The sequence below is a fragment of the Heterodontus francisci genome, chromosome 18 (assembly GCF_036365525.1).
Source record: "Heterodontus francisci isolate sHetFra1 chromosome 18, sHetFra1.hap1, whole genome shotgun sequence".
Taxonomy (NCBI): Eukaryota; Metazoa; Chordata; class Chondrichthyes; order Heterodontiformes; family Heterodontidae; genus Heterodontus; species Heterodontus francisci.
In genome coordinates this window covers 51,676,153-51,692,351 of record NC_090388.1, presented here as the reverse complement: position 1 = coordinate 51,692,351, position 16,199 = coordinate 51,676,153, and the positions used below count along the sequence as shown (strand labels likewise).

Below are 16,199 nucleotides of genomic sequence, written 5' to 3'. Positions count from 1 at the left end.
AAAATAAAAATATTGGAGCAGTATTTTAGATTTCAGGCCTCAAAAAAGGAACATTGCAGCGAGTTTAAAATGATGACAATTAATAGACAAACAACACAAATGTAACATGTAAATAACCTGAGCCTAATCCATCTCAATGACTTCGCAGTTTATCTTTTCAGCTCAAATCTGGGCAATCCTGCAGTTCATGCGCTCTCAACCTCTCCTGGCTCAGCGTTACCGGTTGCTAAGGAACGGCCTAAAATGCAAAGAAAAACAGAGTGACTCAGATAAACTGCTGGTTAGAAAGTTTATGAAGTTGCAGCTTTTCCGGTGCTCTCGCCCAGGTAAGTTTTGCCCCGAGCGGTGGGTGCTCGCGAATTATCAGTTACCTACATCTCTGCTCAGAACCAGAGGTTGTGTCTCTTTCCTTTCAAAAGGTAATACACAGTGGAGTTTTTTTTTTAACTGGAGCTGATCTGCGTCAAAGAACAGGGTGGGAGAAAAGGGAAAGGCAGACAAATGAACGGACGTGATAACAAGAAAAATTACTTGGAGAATACTTAGGTGTGACTTTTCATCGACTCGGTACCCATCAAACTGGTGCAATAGAATATACAGAACTTTGTTTGGAAATGCATTTTCTGACTGCATTAAAACTGATGGGTTTGCGCAACAGACCTCGCAACCGCAGGAATCAGTGATTGTTGCAGATTCAGTTCTGTTGCAGCGACATGAGAAGCTGCTAGAAAACAGGAATAAAAACTTGCATTTCTATAGCGCCTTTCACAACCCCGGATATCCCAAAGCATTTTATTGTCAATTAAGTACTTTTGAGGTGCAGTCACTATTGTAGGAATTGCAACAGCCGATTTTCACACAGCACAGTCTCACAAACAGCAATATGATAATGATCAGATATTGGTATGGATTTTGCAGCAAAGCTACTCAAAGACCTTTTTATTCGTTCATGGGATACAGGCATTGCTGACAAGGCCAGCATTTATTCCCCATCCCTAATTACCCTTTAGAGGGTGGTGGTGAGCTACCTCCTTGAACCGCTGCAACCTTGGCAACCTACAGTATTTAGAATAAATAAAAACAAGAAATGCTGGAAATACTCAGCAGGTCTGGCAGCATCTGTGGAAAGAGAAGCAGAGTTAATGTTTCAGGTCAGTGACCCTTCTTCAGAACTGGCAAATATTAGAAATGTAAAAGGTTATAAGCAAGTAAACCAGGGGTGGGGCAAGAGATAACAAAGGAGGTGTAGATAGGACAAGGTCACAGAATAGAGGACCAGAAGGTCGTGGAGCAAAGGCAAACAATATGTTAATGGTGTGTTGAAAGACAAAGCATTAGTACAGATAGGGTGTTAACGGACTCTAAATTGAACAACCGCAAGTACAAACATGAAAAAAACAGTGGGTAAACAAACTGAACAAACTAAGATGAAATAAAATAAAATAAACACAAAATATATATATATATAAATAAATAAGGAAAAAGAAAAAAAACTAAAAATAAAAGTAAAATGGGGGGCTCGTCATACTCTGAAATGATTGAACTCAATGTTCAGTCTGGCAGGCTGTAGTGTGCCTAATCGGTAAATGAGATGCTGTTCCTCGAGCTTGCGTTGATGTTCACTGGAGCACTGCAGCTTTTACATTTCTAATATTTGCCAGTTCTGAAGAAGGGTCACTGACCTGAAATGTTAACTCTGCTTCTCTCTCTACAGATGCTGCCAGACCTGCTGAGTATCTTTAATAACTAAATTATGAAGGAACAAGACTCTACACTTATCAAATAAAAGTTTCAGTGCCAGAGAGGTTTCTTGGCAGTAATTAAACCTTAAAACACCATTGAAAATTCAATTACACCTAAATGCATGAATCCTAAAGTTTTCTGGTGTGTTTAGTGGCTAACTACCACAACTTCACACCCTTTGTTTATGCTGACTCTATCGGTACTGATGTAGTGAAACTTGAGAGGAAGCAGGCCAAATCAGACACCGACTTCCATATTTCTGCATTTAACTGCATATGTGCAGACTCCTGAAGTTGCTGTCCGAATTACTCCATAACAATGGTAAGTGCTGATCGCCTCAGTATTATTTCTATTGCAAAATCCAGGCCAACCTGTTTTATTGATCTTGATTGAGGGATAAATTTGGCCAGGACACTGGGGAGAACTCTCTTGTACTTACTTGAAATAGTGATCTTCCATAACCTCAAGCGAGGCCTTGGTTTAACATCTCATCTGAAAGACAATACAGCACTCCCTCAGTACTGCACTGGAATGTCAGCCTACATTATGTGCTCAATCTTCTGGTGTGTGACTTGAACCCTCTGACTCCATGGTGAAAATGCGACTACTGATCTTGGTGTTATAAAATAGGTGAAATTTATGATTACTAAAGTTACATGGGCAGTCAAATCTGCTTGTGACAAATGTATTTCCATCACGAGTTTCAATTATTCATTCTCTTGATATTCGCATCACTGCCAAGATTGGCATGTATTGCTTATCCCGAGTTGCTGTGTAGAAAGTGGTGGTGGGCCTTCTCCTTGAGCAGTTTTATACAACTGAATAGCTTGCTAGACCACATCAGAGGGAAGTTAAGAGTCAACCATGTTAGTGTGAGATCAGAGTCATATATAGGGCTGAATTTTATCAGCGCAGGTGCAGCTGCCATTTTTAAAGGGCTTCAAACCATTCATTTTTAAAGGGATATTAGATTTCATTTGTTTTTAATAAATAATTAGAAGATGGAGGCCCTTTCTCAATCCTCCAATGGTCTTTTCATTGCCTTATATCGAGAAAACTTATTTTATTCCCGACCTGAACTTTCCCCCCCAACATTCTCACATTTGCCCTTCAACCCATTCCGACCATCCCCACAGCCAATAAAAAGTGTTTTCCCTGCTATTTAGATGGCGGGAGGGGGGGTGTGGGGGGCCGCACTGAGGCCTCGCCACCGCCGCTAATATCCGTCGGGGCCTTCTCGCCGTCATGGGTCGTGGCGGGCTACTCCTGCTAGCATTTTATGGGCCTCCCCGCCACAACCCATGGCGTCATGGTGCTGGTAAAATTCAGCCCATAGTCCACACAGGTTTTATTTCCAAAATTTCAAAATAAAATTAAAATTGACAAAGTGCCATGGTGGGATTTGAACATGCTCATATCCTCAAATTCAACTCTAACAAAAATACCAGTACATGTTAAGGGTTTCCCTCAAGAAATAACAAAGATCCATGAATGTATGATTGAAATTTTGCCATTAAGGTTTGTACCTTAGATTGTTTTTAAATTATTGGAGAAACATCAATTCCTATAGATCTTTGTTTTGTCCCATGAGTACAGTATTGTGTCTTTCTTTGACAGTGTAAACTGAATCTGCAGCAGTTCACATGCTTCAGAAAGATCATGACAGGAAAAGTGAAATGGGTTACGGATATTGACAAGTCCGTGCTTATAAATAACTTTGAAAAAAGAGGCTGGATCCAGGTATCAGAAAGTGATGACTGGAATTTTTATTGGTGAGTAAATTACTTTATTTAGAGATACAGCACTGAAACAGGCCCTTCGGCCCATCGAGTCTGTGCCGACCATCAACCCCATTTATACTAACCCTACATTAATCCCATCACCCTCTCACATCCCCTTAATTCCCCTACCACCTACCTATACTAGGGGCAATTTATAATGGCCAATTTTACCTATCAACCTGCAAGTCTTTGGCTGTGGGAGGAAACCAGAGCACCCGGCGAAAACCCACACAGTCACAGTGAGAACTTGCAAACTCCGCACAGGCAGTACCCAGAATCAAACCCGGGTCATTGGAGCTGTGAGGCTGCAGTGCTAACCAGTGCGCCACTGTGCCGCCCCAGCTTAACAGTACTTAACAGTAAGCACATAAATTCTGACTTGATTACTGTGGGTGCAGTCTTTGGTATTATGGATAAAAATTATTAGGACCAGAACTGGTTGAAAGCAACACCCTATGCAATGACGTTATATAGGGCTGAATTTTACAGACCCCCTGATGTTGGGGGTCGTGGGAGACAAGCGAAATAAATGTTTTAAATATTTTTCCTTCAATCGCTCTTTAAATATTTAAATTGAAATGTAGGGTTCGAAGCCCTTTAAAAATGGCGTCATCGCCTGCCGAAAGGCAGCTAGCACCATTGCCAGGGATGGACAGCCTGCCCCCTCACGTCATCGGGGTGAGCACTCCGCCGCAGCTATTTAAATGAGCTGCTGTGCTTAATATCGCAGCGGTTCTGTTACGTGTGGTCCACCATTGTTTTCGCGTGGCGGGACCATAAATTTCAGTCCATAGTGTTCATTCCTGCAGGATTTCTAGACCAGGTGGTGAAGCAGTGTAACTGGACCAAAGTGTGCTTTATACTTGGTCATTTGTCCAGCTTTTCAGATTTATCCAACATCTGCCCTAATTAACCATAAATTTTAAGGCGACATGCTTCCTGGTGCTGGGGCGCCACGAAGTTGGGAAATCGGAGGGAATTGTGTATACAAGCAGTGTGTAAAGACAAAACTTGTTTCAACTTTTCTAAAGACTGCAACTAGGCTGCAGAAATGTTTGGCAAAAGCCAATGCATGGGAAAAAATGTGAGGACAGCAATCAGAGTTTGTGAGGAAGTGATGGAGTGGCACAGTGGTGAAGTGGAAATATTGTTGGTTGAGATGTGTGCATGAAGGAAAGTGTGCCTGGAACTCTAGAGCAACATCCACTAAAGGAACAGCAGTGCAGCATGTCTGATAGAATATGACAGTAAGACTCAGCATGTAGGCTACCTCACCATAGATGCTCCAAATATGTATGCCACAAAGTGTTTCCTTTCAGTCTGTCCCACATTTACTGCTCACACAACCTTACAGCTCTTTCATTGCTTGTCGTTCATAGACATATTCCAGTACAGTGCTAGCGAGACTATAAATAGGGTGACCAATGCATGGCTTGAAGCATGGTGCTAGAGGGAGGGCTTCAGGTTCTTGGGGAATTGGGACCAGTTCTGGGGCAGAAGGGACCTATTCAAAAGGGAGGGATTCCACCTCAAAAGGATTGGGACCATTGTCTTCATGGGGAAGTTCACTTGTGTGTTTGGAGAGGGTTTAAACTAAATTGACAGGGGAATGGGCACCAGCATATAGAAGTAGAAAAGAGGAATAAGGTGCACAATGTGAGAGTGTTGGACAGTCCTATAGAAGGGAGCAGTTCCATATAAGATAGGAATGAACTGAGAAGAACTATGAGAAATGCAAAGACAAGATTACAATACATGTATTTAAACGCATAAAGTGCAGTGAATAAGGTTGGTGAGCTACAAGCACAAATAGTATGGGAATAATGGCAATAATGGAAACGTGGCTTAAAAATTATGAGGATTGGGTGCTTAATATACAAGGATATAAAGTGTTCGGAAGGGATAGAGAAGGAAGAAAGGGAAGTGGGGTGGCACCACTGATTAGGGAGGACATTGTAGTGTTGGAAAGAGAGGATGTCCTTGAGGGGGCAAGGACAGAATCCATTTGGTTAGAGTAGAGAAGCAAAAAGGGTATGATCACACTACTGCAGGTATTCTATGGGTCTCCAAATAGTAAGAGAGATAGAGAAGCAAATTTGCAGGGACATCTCAGAGATGTGCAAAAACTATAGAGTGGTGATATTGGGAGACTCTGATCACTCAAATATCGATTGGGATAATGATAGAATCAAGGGAACGGAGGGGGAGGAATTTCTGAAATGTGTTCAGGAGAACTTCCTTGATCAGTATGTTCTTGGCCCAACTAGAAAGGAAGCATTGCTGGATCTGGTACAGGGAAATAAGGTGGGCCAAGTGGACCATGTATCTGTGGGGGATCGTCATGTCATAAGGTTTAGACTAGTAATGCAGAAAAACAAGGAACAATATAAGGTAGAAGGTCTAGATTGGAAGAGGGCTCAATGTGATGAAAAGGGATCTAGCCAGGGTTAAAATGGAACCAAAGACTAACAGGAAACCTGTAACGGAACAATGAGTTTACCTTTAAGGAAGAAACGCTTCAGGTACAGGCTAGGTACATTCCAACAAGGGTGAAAGAGATGATGAGAGAGATAGAGATTATAATGAAACAAAAAAGAGGGTGTATGATGCATGTCAGGTGAATTCATCAAGTGAGAACCAGGCCAAATACAATAAGTTAAGAGGGGAGGTGAAGAGGAAAATAAGACAGGCAAAGAGAGAATATGAGAATAGAATAGCAGTCAACATAAAAGGGAACCCAAAAATCTTTTACTGGCATGTAAGAGGTGGATGGGGCCTATAAGGGATAAAGAGGGTAATATATGCTTAGAACTGGCGGGCAAGGCTAGAATTCTTAATGGCCGGGATTTTATGCTGGCGATGGGGGTTGTAATGTCTGGAAAAAGCAATGCCAAGAACCCGCGTTGCCTGTTCTGTGGAAGGCCTGCCAAATCTAGTGCCAATTAGGCACTTAAGTGGACAGCGGCAGGCCTTCCACGGGATTGAGGACCCTGGCGCCGGATGTCCCACCTTCGGAGAGCTGCTGGCCAATCAGAGGCTAGCTACTCTTCCACTGAGCAGTGCCACCGAGAAGGTAGTGACTAGTGCCAGTGGAGCAACTACCCGAGGCCCAGAACCAACGCTGGACCCAGGCCAAGTAGGTCAGGACAGGAGGAGCCTTGTGCGGTGGAGGTCATGGGGGAGAGGGCTGTCAGCGGGTCCCTCCCTTCCCGATGTCAGGTCCCTCGTTCAGGCACTAAGTGCTGTTTAACGAGGGACCCCCGCACCCCTCACCACCCGCCACCCCCGGACCAGGGAAGCAGCCCACATGGTTTTTCATGCCACACTTCCCATGTGATGACAGGACTGCCCACCGCGTGGCTAATTGTGGTGACAGTGGAATGAGGCCCTGAATTGGGCATTAATTGCCCAGTTAAGGGCCCCAATTGACGGTGGGGTAGGAAGGCCATTTACAGGCCTTCCCGCCCTGGACTTAATTTCGGCGGAGGCGGGAAGGTGCTGGGGAGCCCCCTCCTGCCACCATCCCACCCAATTTTAAGCTCTCCCCTCCCCCAAACCCGCCATGGGGGACAGCATAAAATTCCCTCTAATGAGTACTTTGCAATGGTGTTTACTAAGGCAGAGGAATCTGACAAAATATGGATAGGGTAAAAATTGTGAGGGAGGATGTACTGGAAAAGTTGGCTATTCTTAGCGTAGATAAGTCACCTGGTCTGGATGGCTTGCATCCCAGGTTGCTAATGGAAGTGAGGGTGGAGATAGCAGAAGGGCTTGCCATAATCTTCCAATCTTCCTGAGATAAGGGGGAGGTGCCAGAGGATTGGAGAGTGGTAAATGTGACACCCTTATTCAGGAAATAGTGTAAACACAGTCCGAGCAACTGCAGGCCAGTTAGTTTAACACCAGTGATGGGAAACATTTTAGAAATAATAATCAGGGAAAAAATCAACAGACACTTGGAGAGGTTTGAGTTAATTAAGGATAGACAACATGGATTTGTAAAAGGCAGATCATGTTCGACTAATTTAATTGAATTTTTTGATGAAGTAACACAGAAAGTTGATGAAGGGAATGTTGTTTATATAGATTTTAAGAAAGCATTTGATAAAGTACCACATAAAAGGCTGGTTAACAAAATTAAGGCTCATGGAATAGGAGAGTTAGTGTCCAATTACATAACAAAAATTGGCTTAAGGACAGAAAACAGCGAGTCGTGGCAAATGGTTGTTTTTCAGACTGGAGGATGGTAGACAGTGGTATTCCCCAAGGGTCAGTGACTAGGACCGCTTTTATTTTGCTCTACATAAATGAATTGGATCTTGGAATACAGAGTAGAATTTCAAAATTTGCCGATGATACCAAACTTGGAGGAGTGGCTAACAGGAAATAGATAGACTCGCAGAATTGGCAGACAAGTGGCAGATGGAATTTAAAACAGACAAGTGTGAGGTGATGCATTTTGGCAGAAGGGATAGGGTGAGGCAATATATACTTTAATGGCACAGTTCTAAAGAGAATGCTGGAACAAAAGGACCTGGGGGTGCATGTGCACTGATCTTTGAAGGTGGCAGGACATATTGAGAGAGTAGTTAGCAAAGCGTATGGAATCTTGGGCTTCATAAATAGAGGCATCGAGTACAAAAGCAGGGAAGTTATGCTGAACCTTTATAAAGGCCCCTACTAAAGGATTGCATTCAGTTTTGGTCACCACACTTTAGGAAGCATATGAGGGTCCTTGAGAAGGTGGAGAGGAGATTTACCAGAATGGTTCGAGTGATGTGGGATGTTAGTTACAAGGTTAGGTTGGAAAAGCTGGGATTGTTGCACAGAGTGTAAAGTGGGAGTTTGGTGAGTGAGGGAATTTGGTGAGGAAGGTGCTCCTTTCTTTTTCTACCTTTTTTCAGCCTCCAGTAGCTGGCTCTTACAGAATCACAGGATCACCAAATTGTTACAGCATAGAAGGAGGCCATTCGGCCCATCATGTCCACACCGGCATTCTGAAAGAGCAACTCCCTCAGTTCCATTCCCCTGCCTTCTCTCTGTAACCATGTACATTCTTCCTTTTCATATAACTGTCTTTTGAATGTGCAGGGAATGCTTCAATTGAACCTGCCTCCACCACGTTCGCAGGAAGTGCATTCCAGACCATAACCACTCGCTGCGTGAAAAAGTTTTTCCTCGTGTCACTTTTGCTTCTCTTACCAAATACTTTAAATCTGTGCCCTCTCGTTCTTGAGCCTTTCATGAGTGGGAACAGTTTCTCTCTATCTACTCTGTCCAGACCCCTCATGATTTTGAATACCTCTATCAAATCACCTCTCAGAACTTCTCTTCTCCAAGGAAAACAGTCCTAACTTCTCCAATCTATCTTCATAACTGAAATTCTTCATCCCTGGAACCAGTCTTGTGAATCTTTTCTGTACTCTCTCCAATGCCCTCACGTCTTTACTCAAGTGCAGCAACCAGAATTGGACACAATACTCCAGCTGAGGCCAAACTAGTGTCTTATGCAGGTTTAACATAACTTCCTTGCTCTTGTACTCTATGCCCCTATTAATACAGGATACTGTATCCTTTATTAAATGCTCTTTCAACCTGTCCTGCCACCCTCAATGACTTGTGCACATATACACCCAGGTCCCTCTGCTCCTGCACCGCCTTTAGAATTGTAACCTTTATTCTATATTGTCTCCCCATGTTCTTCCTACCAAGTGAACCACTTCAAATTTCTCTGCATTGAACTTCATCTGCCACCTGTCTGCCCATTCCACCAACTTGTCTATGTCTTTTTGAAGTTCTACATTATCCTCCTCACAGTTCACAATGCTTCCAAGTTTAGTATCATCAGCAAATGTTGAAATTGTGCCCTGTACACCAAGGTCTAGGTCATTAATATATATCAGGAAAAGCAAGGGTCCCAACACTGATCCCTGGGGAACTCAATTACAAACCTTCCTCCGGCCTGAAAAACATCCATCAACCACTACTCTTTGTTTCCTGTCACTCAGCCAATTTCGTATCCATGTTGCTACTGTCCCTTTTATTCCATGAGCTACAAGTTTGCTCACATGTCTGTTGTGTGGCACTGTATCAACTGCCTTTTGAAAGTCCATGTACAGCACTTCAACAGCGTTGCCCTCATCAACCCTGTCTATTACCTCCTCAAAAAACTCCAGCAAGTGAGTTAAACATGATTTTCCCTTAAGAAATCCATGCTGGCTTTTCTTAATTAACTTGCATTTGTACATGTGACTATTGATTTTGTCCCGAATTATTTTTTTCTAGAAGTCTTCCCACCACCGAGGTTAAACTGACTGGCCTGTAGTTGCTGGGCTTATCTTTACACCCTTTTTTGAACTAGGATGTAACGTTTGCAATTGTCCAGTCCTCTGGCACTGTCCCTGAGTCTAAGGAAGACTGAAAAGTTATGGCCAGTGCCTCTGCGATTTCCACTCTCACTTCCCTCAATATCCTTGGATGCATCTCATCCGGCCCTGGTGCCTTATCCACTTTAAGCATAGACAGCCTATCTAATACTTCATCTTTATCAATTTTAAACCTCTCTAGTGTCTGTCTTACCTCCTCTTTCAACATTGCCTGGGTTGCATCTTCTTCCTTGGTAAAGACAGATGCAAAGTATTCATTTCATACCTCAGCTATGCCCTCTGCCTCCATGTGTTAATCCCCTTTCTGGTCCCTAATCGGCTCTACTTTGGTACAGGGGAAGAAGCTGAATGGTGAGTAACTGGTAAGTTATTTTACTTATTCTAATTGTAATAAATAGTTTTTAAAGTTATGGTATGGCAGTTCAGCTCAGCCATCTGGAATATATATCCTATGCTTTGTGGGAATTCATGGACGCACCATGTGTCCTAGACGAACAGAATTCTAACATCACTTTTTGTCATTATACTTATGGGCAAACAGCCTGACAGCACTCCCAGTGACCGAGAGCAAAGACACCAATATTAGTAAGCATAACCACAGTGACATACAAAAGATAATTACGGACGTGGTGTGACGTGGTGGTGTCCACTGTTCAACCCCCACCCCCCTGATCGCAGCAAGTGTATTTGCATTAGAATTTAACCACTTGGTGTTTTATTTTTCAAATAACCAGACAGCGACAGGTTTTCTTGTAGGTTTTTAAAAACAGGTCAATTGTTTATTGATCAATACGCCTTATCCCGAAATTGTCGCAATCTCATTCACTCATGCATTCGCTCACACACACACACACACACACACACACACACACACGAGAAACAGATAGAGAAGGGAAAAAGGAAGTAAAAGGGAGAAAGGTTATGATAAACCTGTTGAATTCTCTTGAGAATCAAGTTCTAGATGGATGCAGGCCTGAGATGACTGTAGATTTCTCTCTTGATTGAAGGTTCTGTTGAAGCTGGTGGGTTACTTCTAGCTCTCACTGCTGTATACTGTAGATGTCGGATTTTTTCAGCAGGGCACTGTGCTTCCTGGTTCAAGCTGTTATAAGTAGCTCCACCTTCTGGGACAGTCTCTCTCTCTCTGGCTGTCTTTTTAAAGTTAAAATGGTGACACCTCTCACCTCCTGGTAGGAGACATTATCCTCTCTTATCTATGGTGATTGCACAATGCCCAGGATGTGGCTACCTCACAACTTCTTGTTTCAGAAGAAGACATTCAATTCTGGAATGTTTTAGGATAGGTGTAAAATGGCATTAACATCTTTTGGCTTTGAAGATTTGCCTTTGTCTTTGTCAGATTGCTTGAATACACAAAATGCCAATCCTTTTTATACAGTGGCCATTTTGGACCATTGTTCACTTTTTAAAATAAAGGTTCAGTTTTTAAAGACAAAGTCCTTTTGTCATAACTCTTCAGAGTTAGTCCGTGATTGTTGTAAAATCACACTTCTGGTGTGCATGACACCATCCATATTAATTCATCCATCCAGAGAGATCCTAATGTCCTCCCATTGTAGTACCAACTGTAGCATCTTAAATGATTCTCAGGTTCTCAACCCCACTGGTCTACTGAGAAGTTTATTCCTGACGTTGATCACTCTTGGTGTGAAGAAGAATTTCCAGCTAACAGTCCTTAAGCTACCTTTCACTAGTTTGAATCTGTGTGCCCAGTTCTATTCCCGAGTTCAATTTAAAGTAATATTACGAGTTAACTGTGTCAGTATGCTTAACAATCTTATATACCTCTCTAAGATCATCTCTCAGACAACAATTTTATGGTTTGAATGTTCAAGTATCTTTCATAGAGTCATAGAGTTATACAGCACAGAAACAGGTCCTTCGGCCCATCGTGTCTGTGCCGGCCATCAAGCACCTAACTATTCTAATCCCATTTTCCAGCACTTGGCCTGTAGCCTTGTATGTTATGGCGTTTCAAGTGCTCATCTAAATACTTCTTAAATGTTGTGAGGGTTCCTGCCTCAACCACCTCTTCAGGCAGTGTGTTCCAGATTCCAACCATCCTCTGGGTGAAAAATCTTTTCCTCAAATCCCCTCTAAACCTCCTGCCCCTTACCTTAAATCTATGCCCCCTGGTTATTGAGCACTCCGCTAAGGGAAAAATGTTTCTTCCTATCTAACCTATCAATGCTCCTCATGATTTTGTATACCTCAATCATATCTCCCCTCAGCCTTCTCTGCTCTAAGGAGAACAACCCTACCCTTTCAGTCTCTCCTCATAGCTGAAATGCTCCAGCCCAGGCAACATCCTGCTGGATCTCCTCTGCACCCTTTCTAGTGCAATCACGTCCTTCATGTAGTGTGGTGACCAGAACTGTATACAGTACTCCAGCTGTGGCCTAACCAGTATTTTACACAGCTCCATCATAACCTCCCTGCTCTTATATTCTATGCCTCGGCTAATAAAAGCAAGTATCCCATATGCCTTCCTAACCACCTTATCCACCTGTGCTGCTGCCTTCAGTGATCTATGGACAAGTACACCAAGATCCCTCTGACCTTCTGTACTTCCTATGGTCCTACCATCCATTGTATATTCCCTTGCCTTGTTAGTCCTCCCAAAATGCATCACCTCACACTTCTCAGGATTAAATTCCATTTGCCACTGCTTCGCCCATCTATATCGTCCTGTAATCTATGGCTTTCCTCCTCACGATCACCAAGCTTGGCCAACTGGACAGGAAGGCCACATGGCTGTGCTCGGGGAGCCCGACCACGGCGGCGATCAGGAGGAAGAGCGGCCACATGGTCCCGGCAGCGGCTCCCGCTCACTCGGCGACTCCGTGCTGTTTTCACACAAACTTTCCCCACAACTCCAGCTCGGCTCCCGGATCCCGATCCCAGTAGCAGTACATCATTGTAAAAGGGACAATGGTGGGAGATGATGAAATATCTTACTACCCCCTCACAACCCCCCCTCCCCACTCCCAGCTCACCCCCCTCGCACACCCTTCCCCCCACCCCCTCGCACCCCCTTCCCAGCTCCCCCCTCGCACCATCTTCCCCTCGCACCCACTTCCCCTGGACCCCTCTCCCCTACCCCCTGCAGCCCCCTTCCCAGCTCCCCCTCGCACCCCCTTCCATCCACCCGTTCCCACCGCACCCCTCCTCCTCTCACCCCCTCCCCCCCTGCACCCCCTCCCCCCCACGTCCTCCCACCGGCATCCACCTACCCCTGTGTAGGGGCCCTAACAACCCCACTGCCTTGTGGGCGTCTCGGGAGAGACCAAGGCTAAGGGAGTAAACCCTGACAGAAAATCCGGAGCGGAACCCCGAAGGCGGTCATGTGTCACCTTTGGCATGTTTCCGGCAGTTCCTGCAGCCATACCGGTGCCAAACGTCATGCTCTGCACTCCTTTGGACCCCACCAGGAAGGCCGAGAGGGGGGTTTTGATGCTTGGGCAACTCACAACCTCCATACATCCGCCCAGGCATGCGCCATGGAGAGGTCACTCCATAGTCGCCTCACAGCGACCAAATCAACACGGAAGGCAGCAGTTACGGGTTATAAGTCCAGCTCAATTGGCATAGAGATTGGGTGCCACGGGTTGCCTTTGTCGGTGGGAGAGGTCATCGCATCTCACTGGGCAGCTACCACCCGCCTCAAACCGGGCAGCCCCCGGTCAGTAAGGTTCTGTCCTGCCACAGTCCACCTGCTTCAATGGGTGCTTGGAGCTCAGGGTCATGCCCGACAAGTGGACTGTAACACTGCATCAAACAGCACAACCTAAAAAGGGAAGAAGGTACCAGCCCTTCGTTTTGCAAGCTGGAACATCAGAACTATGTATCCTGGCCTTACACAAATCAACGATTCTCGCAAGACCGCTATCATTAACAGCGAGCTCAGTAGACTCAATGTGGACATTGCAGCACTTCAGGAGACACGCCTCCCTGCGAGCGGATCTCTAAGAGAGCAAGACTACACCTTCTTCTGGCAGGGTAGGGATCCTGAAGAACCAAGACAGCATGGAGTGGGCTTCGCCATCAGAAACTCTTTGCTCAGCATGATAGAGCCACCCTCAAATGTCTCGGAACGCATACTGTCCATCCAACTGCTCACCGCCTCTGGTCCAGTACATCTACTCAGCATCTATGCTCCAACACTCTGCTCCCCACCTGAAGCTAAAGACCAGTTCTACGAGGAACTCCATAATATCATTGGTAGCATCCACAACACTGAACACCTGTTCCTGCTGGGGGACTTTAATGCCAGGGTTGGGGCCGACCATGACTCATGGCCCTCCTGCCTTGGGCGCTATGGCATTGGTAGGATGAATGAGAATGGACAGAGACTGCTTGAGTTGTGTACCTATCATAACCTCTGCATCACCAACTCATTCTTTCACACTAAACCCTGTCACCAGGTTTCTTGGAGACACCCAAGATCACGTTGTTGGCACCAGCTGGACCTCATCGTCACAAGGCGAGCCTCTTTAAACAGCATTCAAATCACAAGCAGCTTCCACAGTGCGGACTGCGACACCGACCACTCCCTGGTGTGCAGCAAGGTTAGACTCAAACCAAAGAAGCTGCATCACTCCAAGCAGAAGGGCCGCCCGCGCATCAACACTCGCAGAATTTCTCATCCACAGCTGTTACGTAAGCTTCTAAATTCACTTGAAAAAGCCCTTCAAAACACTCCCACAGGGGATGCAGAGACCAAGTGGGCCCACATCAGAGATGCCATCTATGACTCAGCAATGACTACCTATGGCAAACGTGTGAAGCGGAATGCAGACTGGTTTCAATCTCACTTTGAAGAGCTGGAACCTGTCATAGCCGCTATGCGCATTGCACTGCTGAACTACAAGAAAGCCCCCAGCGAGTTAACATCCGTAGCTCTTAAAGCAGCCAGAAGCGCTGCACAAAGAACAGGGGACACAATCACTGACCAACGCAAGCAAATGGACCGCTGGGTGGAACACTACCTAGAACTGGACTCCAGGGAAAATGTTGTCACTGAGACCACCCTCAATGCAGCCCAATCTCTGCCAGTCATGGATGAGCTGGATGTACAGCCAACAAAATCGGAACTCAGTGATGCCATTGATTCTCTAGCCAGTGGAAAAGCCCCTGGGAAGGACGGCATTACCCCTGAAATTATCAAGAGTGCCAAGCCTGCTATACTTTCAGCACTGTACGAACTGCTTTGCCTGTGCTGGGACAAGGGAGCAGTACCACAGGACATGTGCGATGCCAATATCATCACCCTCTATAAGAACAAGGGTGACCGCGGTGACTGCAACAACTACCGTGGAATCTCACTGCTCAGCATAGTGGGGAAAATCTTCGCTCGAGTCACTTTAAACAGGCTCCAGAAGCTGGCTGAGCGTGTCTACCCTGAGGCACAGTGTGGCTTTCAAGCAGAGAGATCCACAATTGACATGCTGTTCTCCCTTTGCCAGCTACAGGAGAAATGCCGTGAACAACAGATGCCCCTCTACGTTGCTTTCATTGATCTCACCAAAGCCTTTGACCTCGTCAGCAGACGTGGTCTCTTCAGACTACTAGAAAAGATTGGATGCCCACAAAAGCTGCTGAGTAGCATCACCTCATTCCATGACAATATGAAAAGCACAATTCAGCATAGCGGCGCCTCATCAGAGCCCTTTCCTATCCTGAGTAGCGTGAAATAGGGCTGTGTTCTCGCACCTACACTGTTTGGGATCTTCTTCTCCTTGCTGCTCTCACATGCGTTCAAGTCTTCAGAAGAAGGAATTTTCCTCCACACAAGATCAGGTTCAACCTTGCCCGTCTAAGAGCAAAGACCAAAGTTCGGACAGTCCTCATCAGAGAACTCCTCTTTGCTGACGATGCTGCATTAACATCTCACACTGAAGAGTGTCTGCAGAGACTCATCGACAGGATTGCGGCTGCCTGCACCGAATTTGGCCTAACCATCAGCCTCAAGAAAACAAATATCATAGCAGAGGACATCAGATATGCCCCATCCATAAATATCGGCGACCACACTCTGGAAGTGGTTCAAGAGTTCACCTACCTAGGCTCAACTATCACCAGTAACCTGTCTCTCGATGCAGAATTCGACAAGCGCATGGGGAAGGCTTCCTCTGCTATGTCCAGACTGACCAAGAGAGTGTGGGAAAATGGCGCACTGACACAGAACACAAAGTCCAAGTGTATCAAGCCTGTGTCCTCAGTACCTTGCTCTACGGCAGCGAGGCCTGGACAACGTACGTCAGCCAAG

The 16,199-nt window shown here is 45.3% G+C and overlaps 1 protein-coding gene across 5 annotated transcripts in view; it reads left to right on the top strand.

The window, feature by feature from the left end:
- Positions 1-244: 244 nt before the first annotated feature.
- LOC137379865 (polyglutamylase complex subunit TTLL1-like) overlaps positions 245-16,199 on the top strand; it is a 101,279-nt gene continuing 85,324 nt past the window's right edge. For 4 of the 5 annotated variants that reach the window (XM_068051261.1, XM_068051259.1, XM_068051257.1 and 1 more), the window contains exons 1-2: positions 245-326; positions 3,361-3,515. In XM_068051261.1, coding sequence (XP_067907362.1) covers positions 3,403-3,515 — 113 coding nt within the window. In that variant the 5' untranslated portion in view covers positions 245-326; positions 3,361-3,402. The remainder of the gene's footprint in view (positions 327-3,360; positions 3,516-16,199) is intronic. The other variant, XM_068051260.1, reaches the window with a different exon arrangement.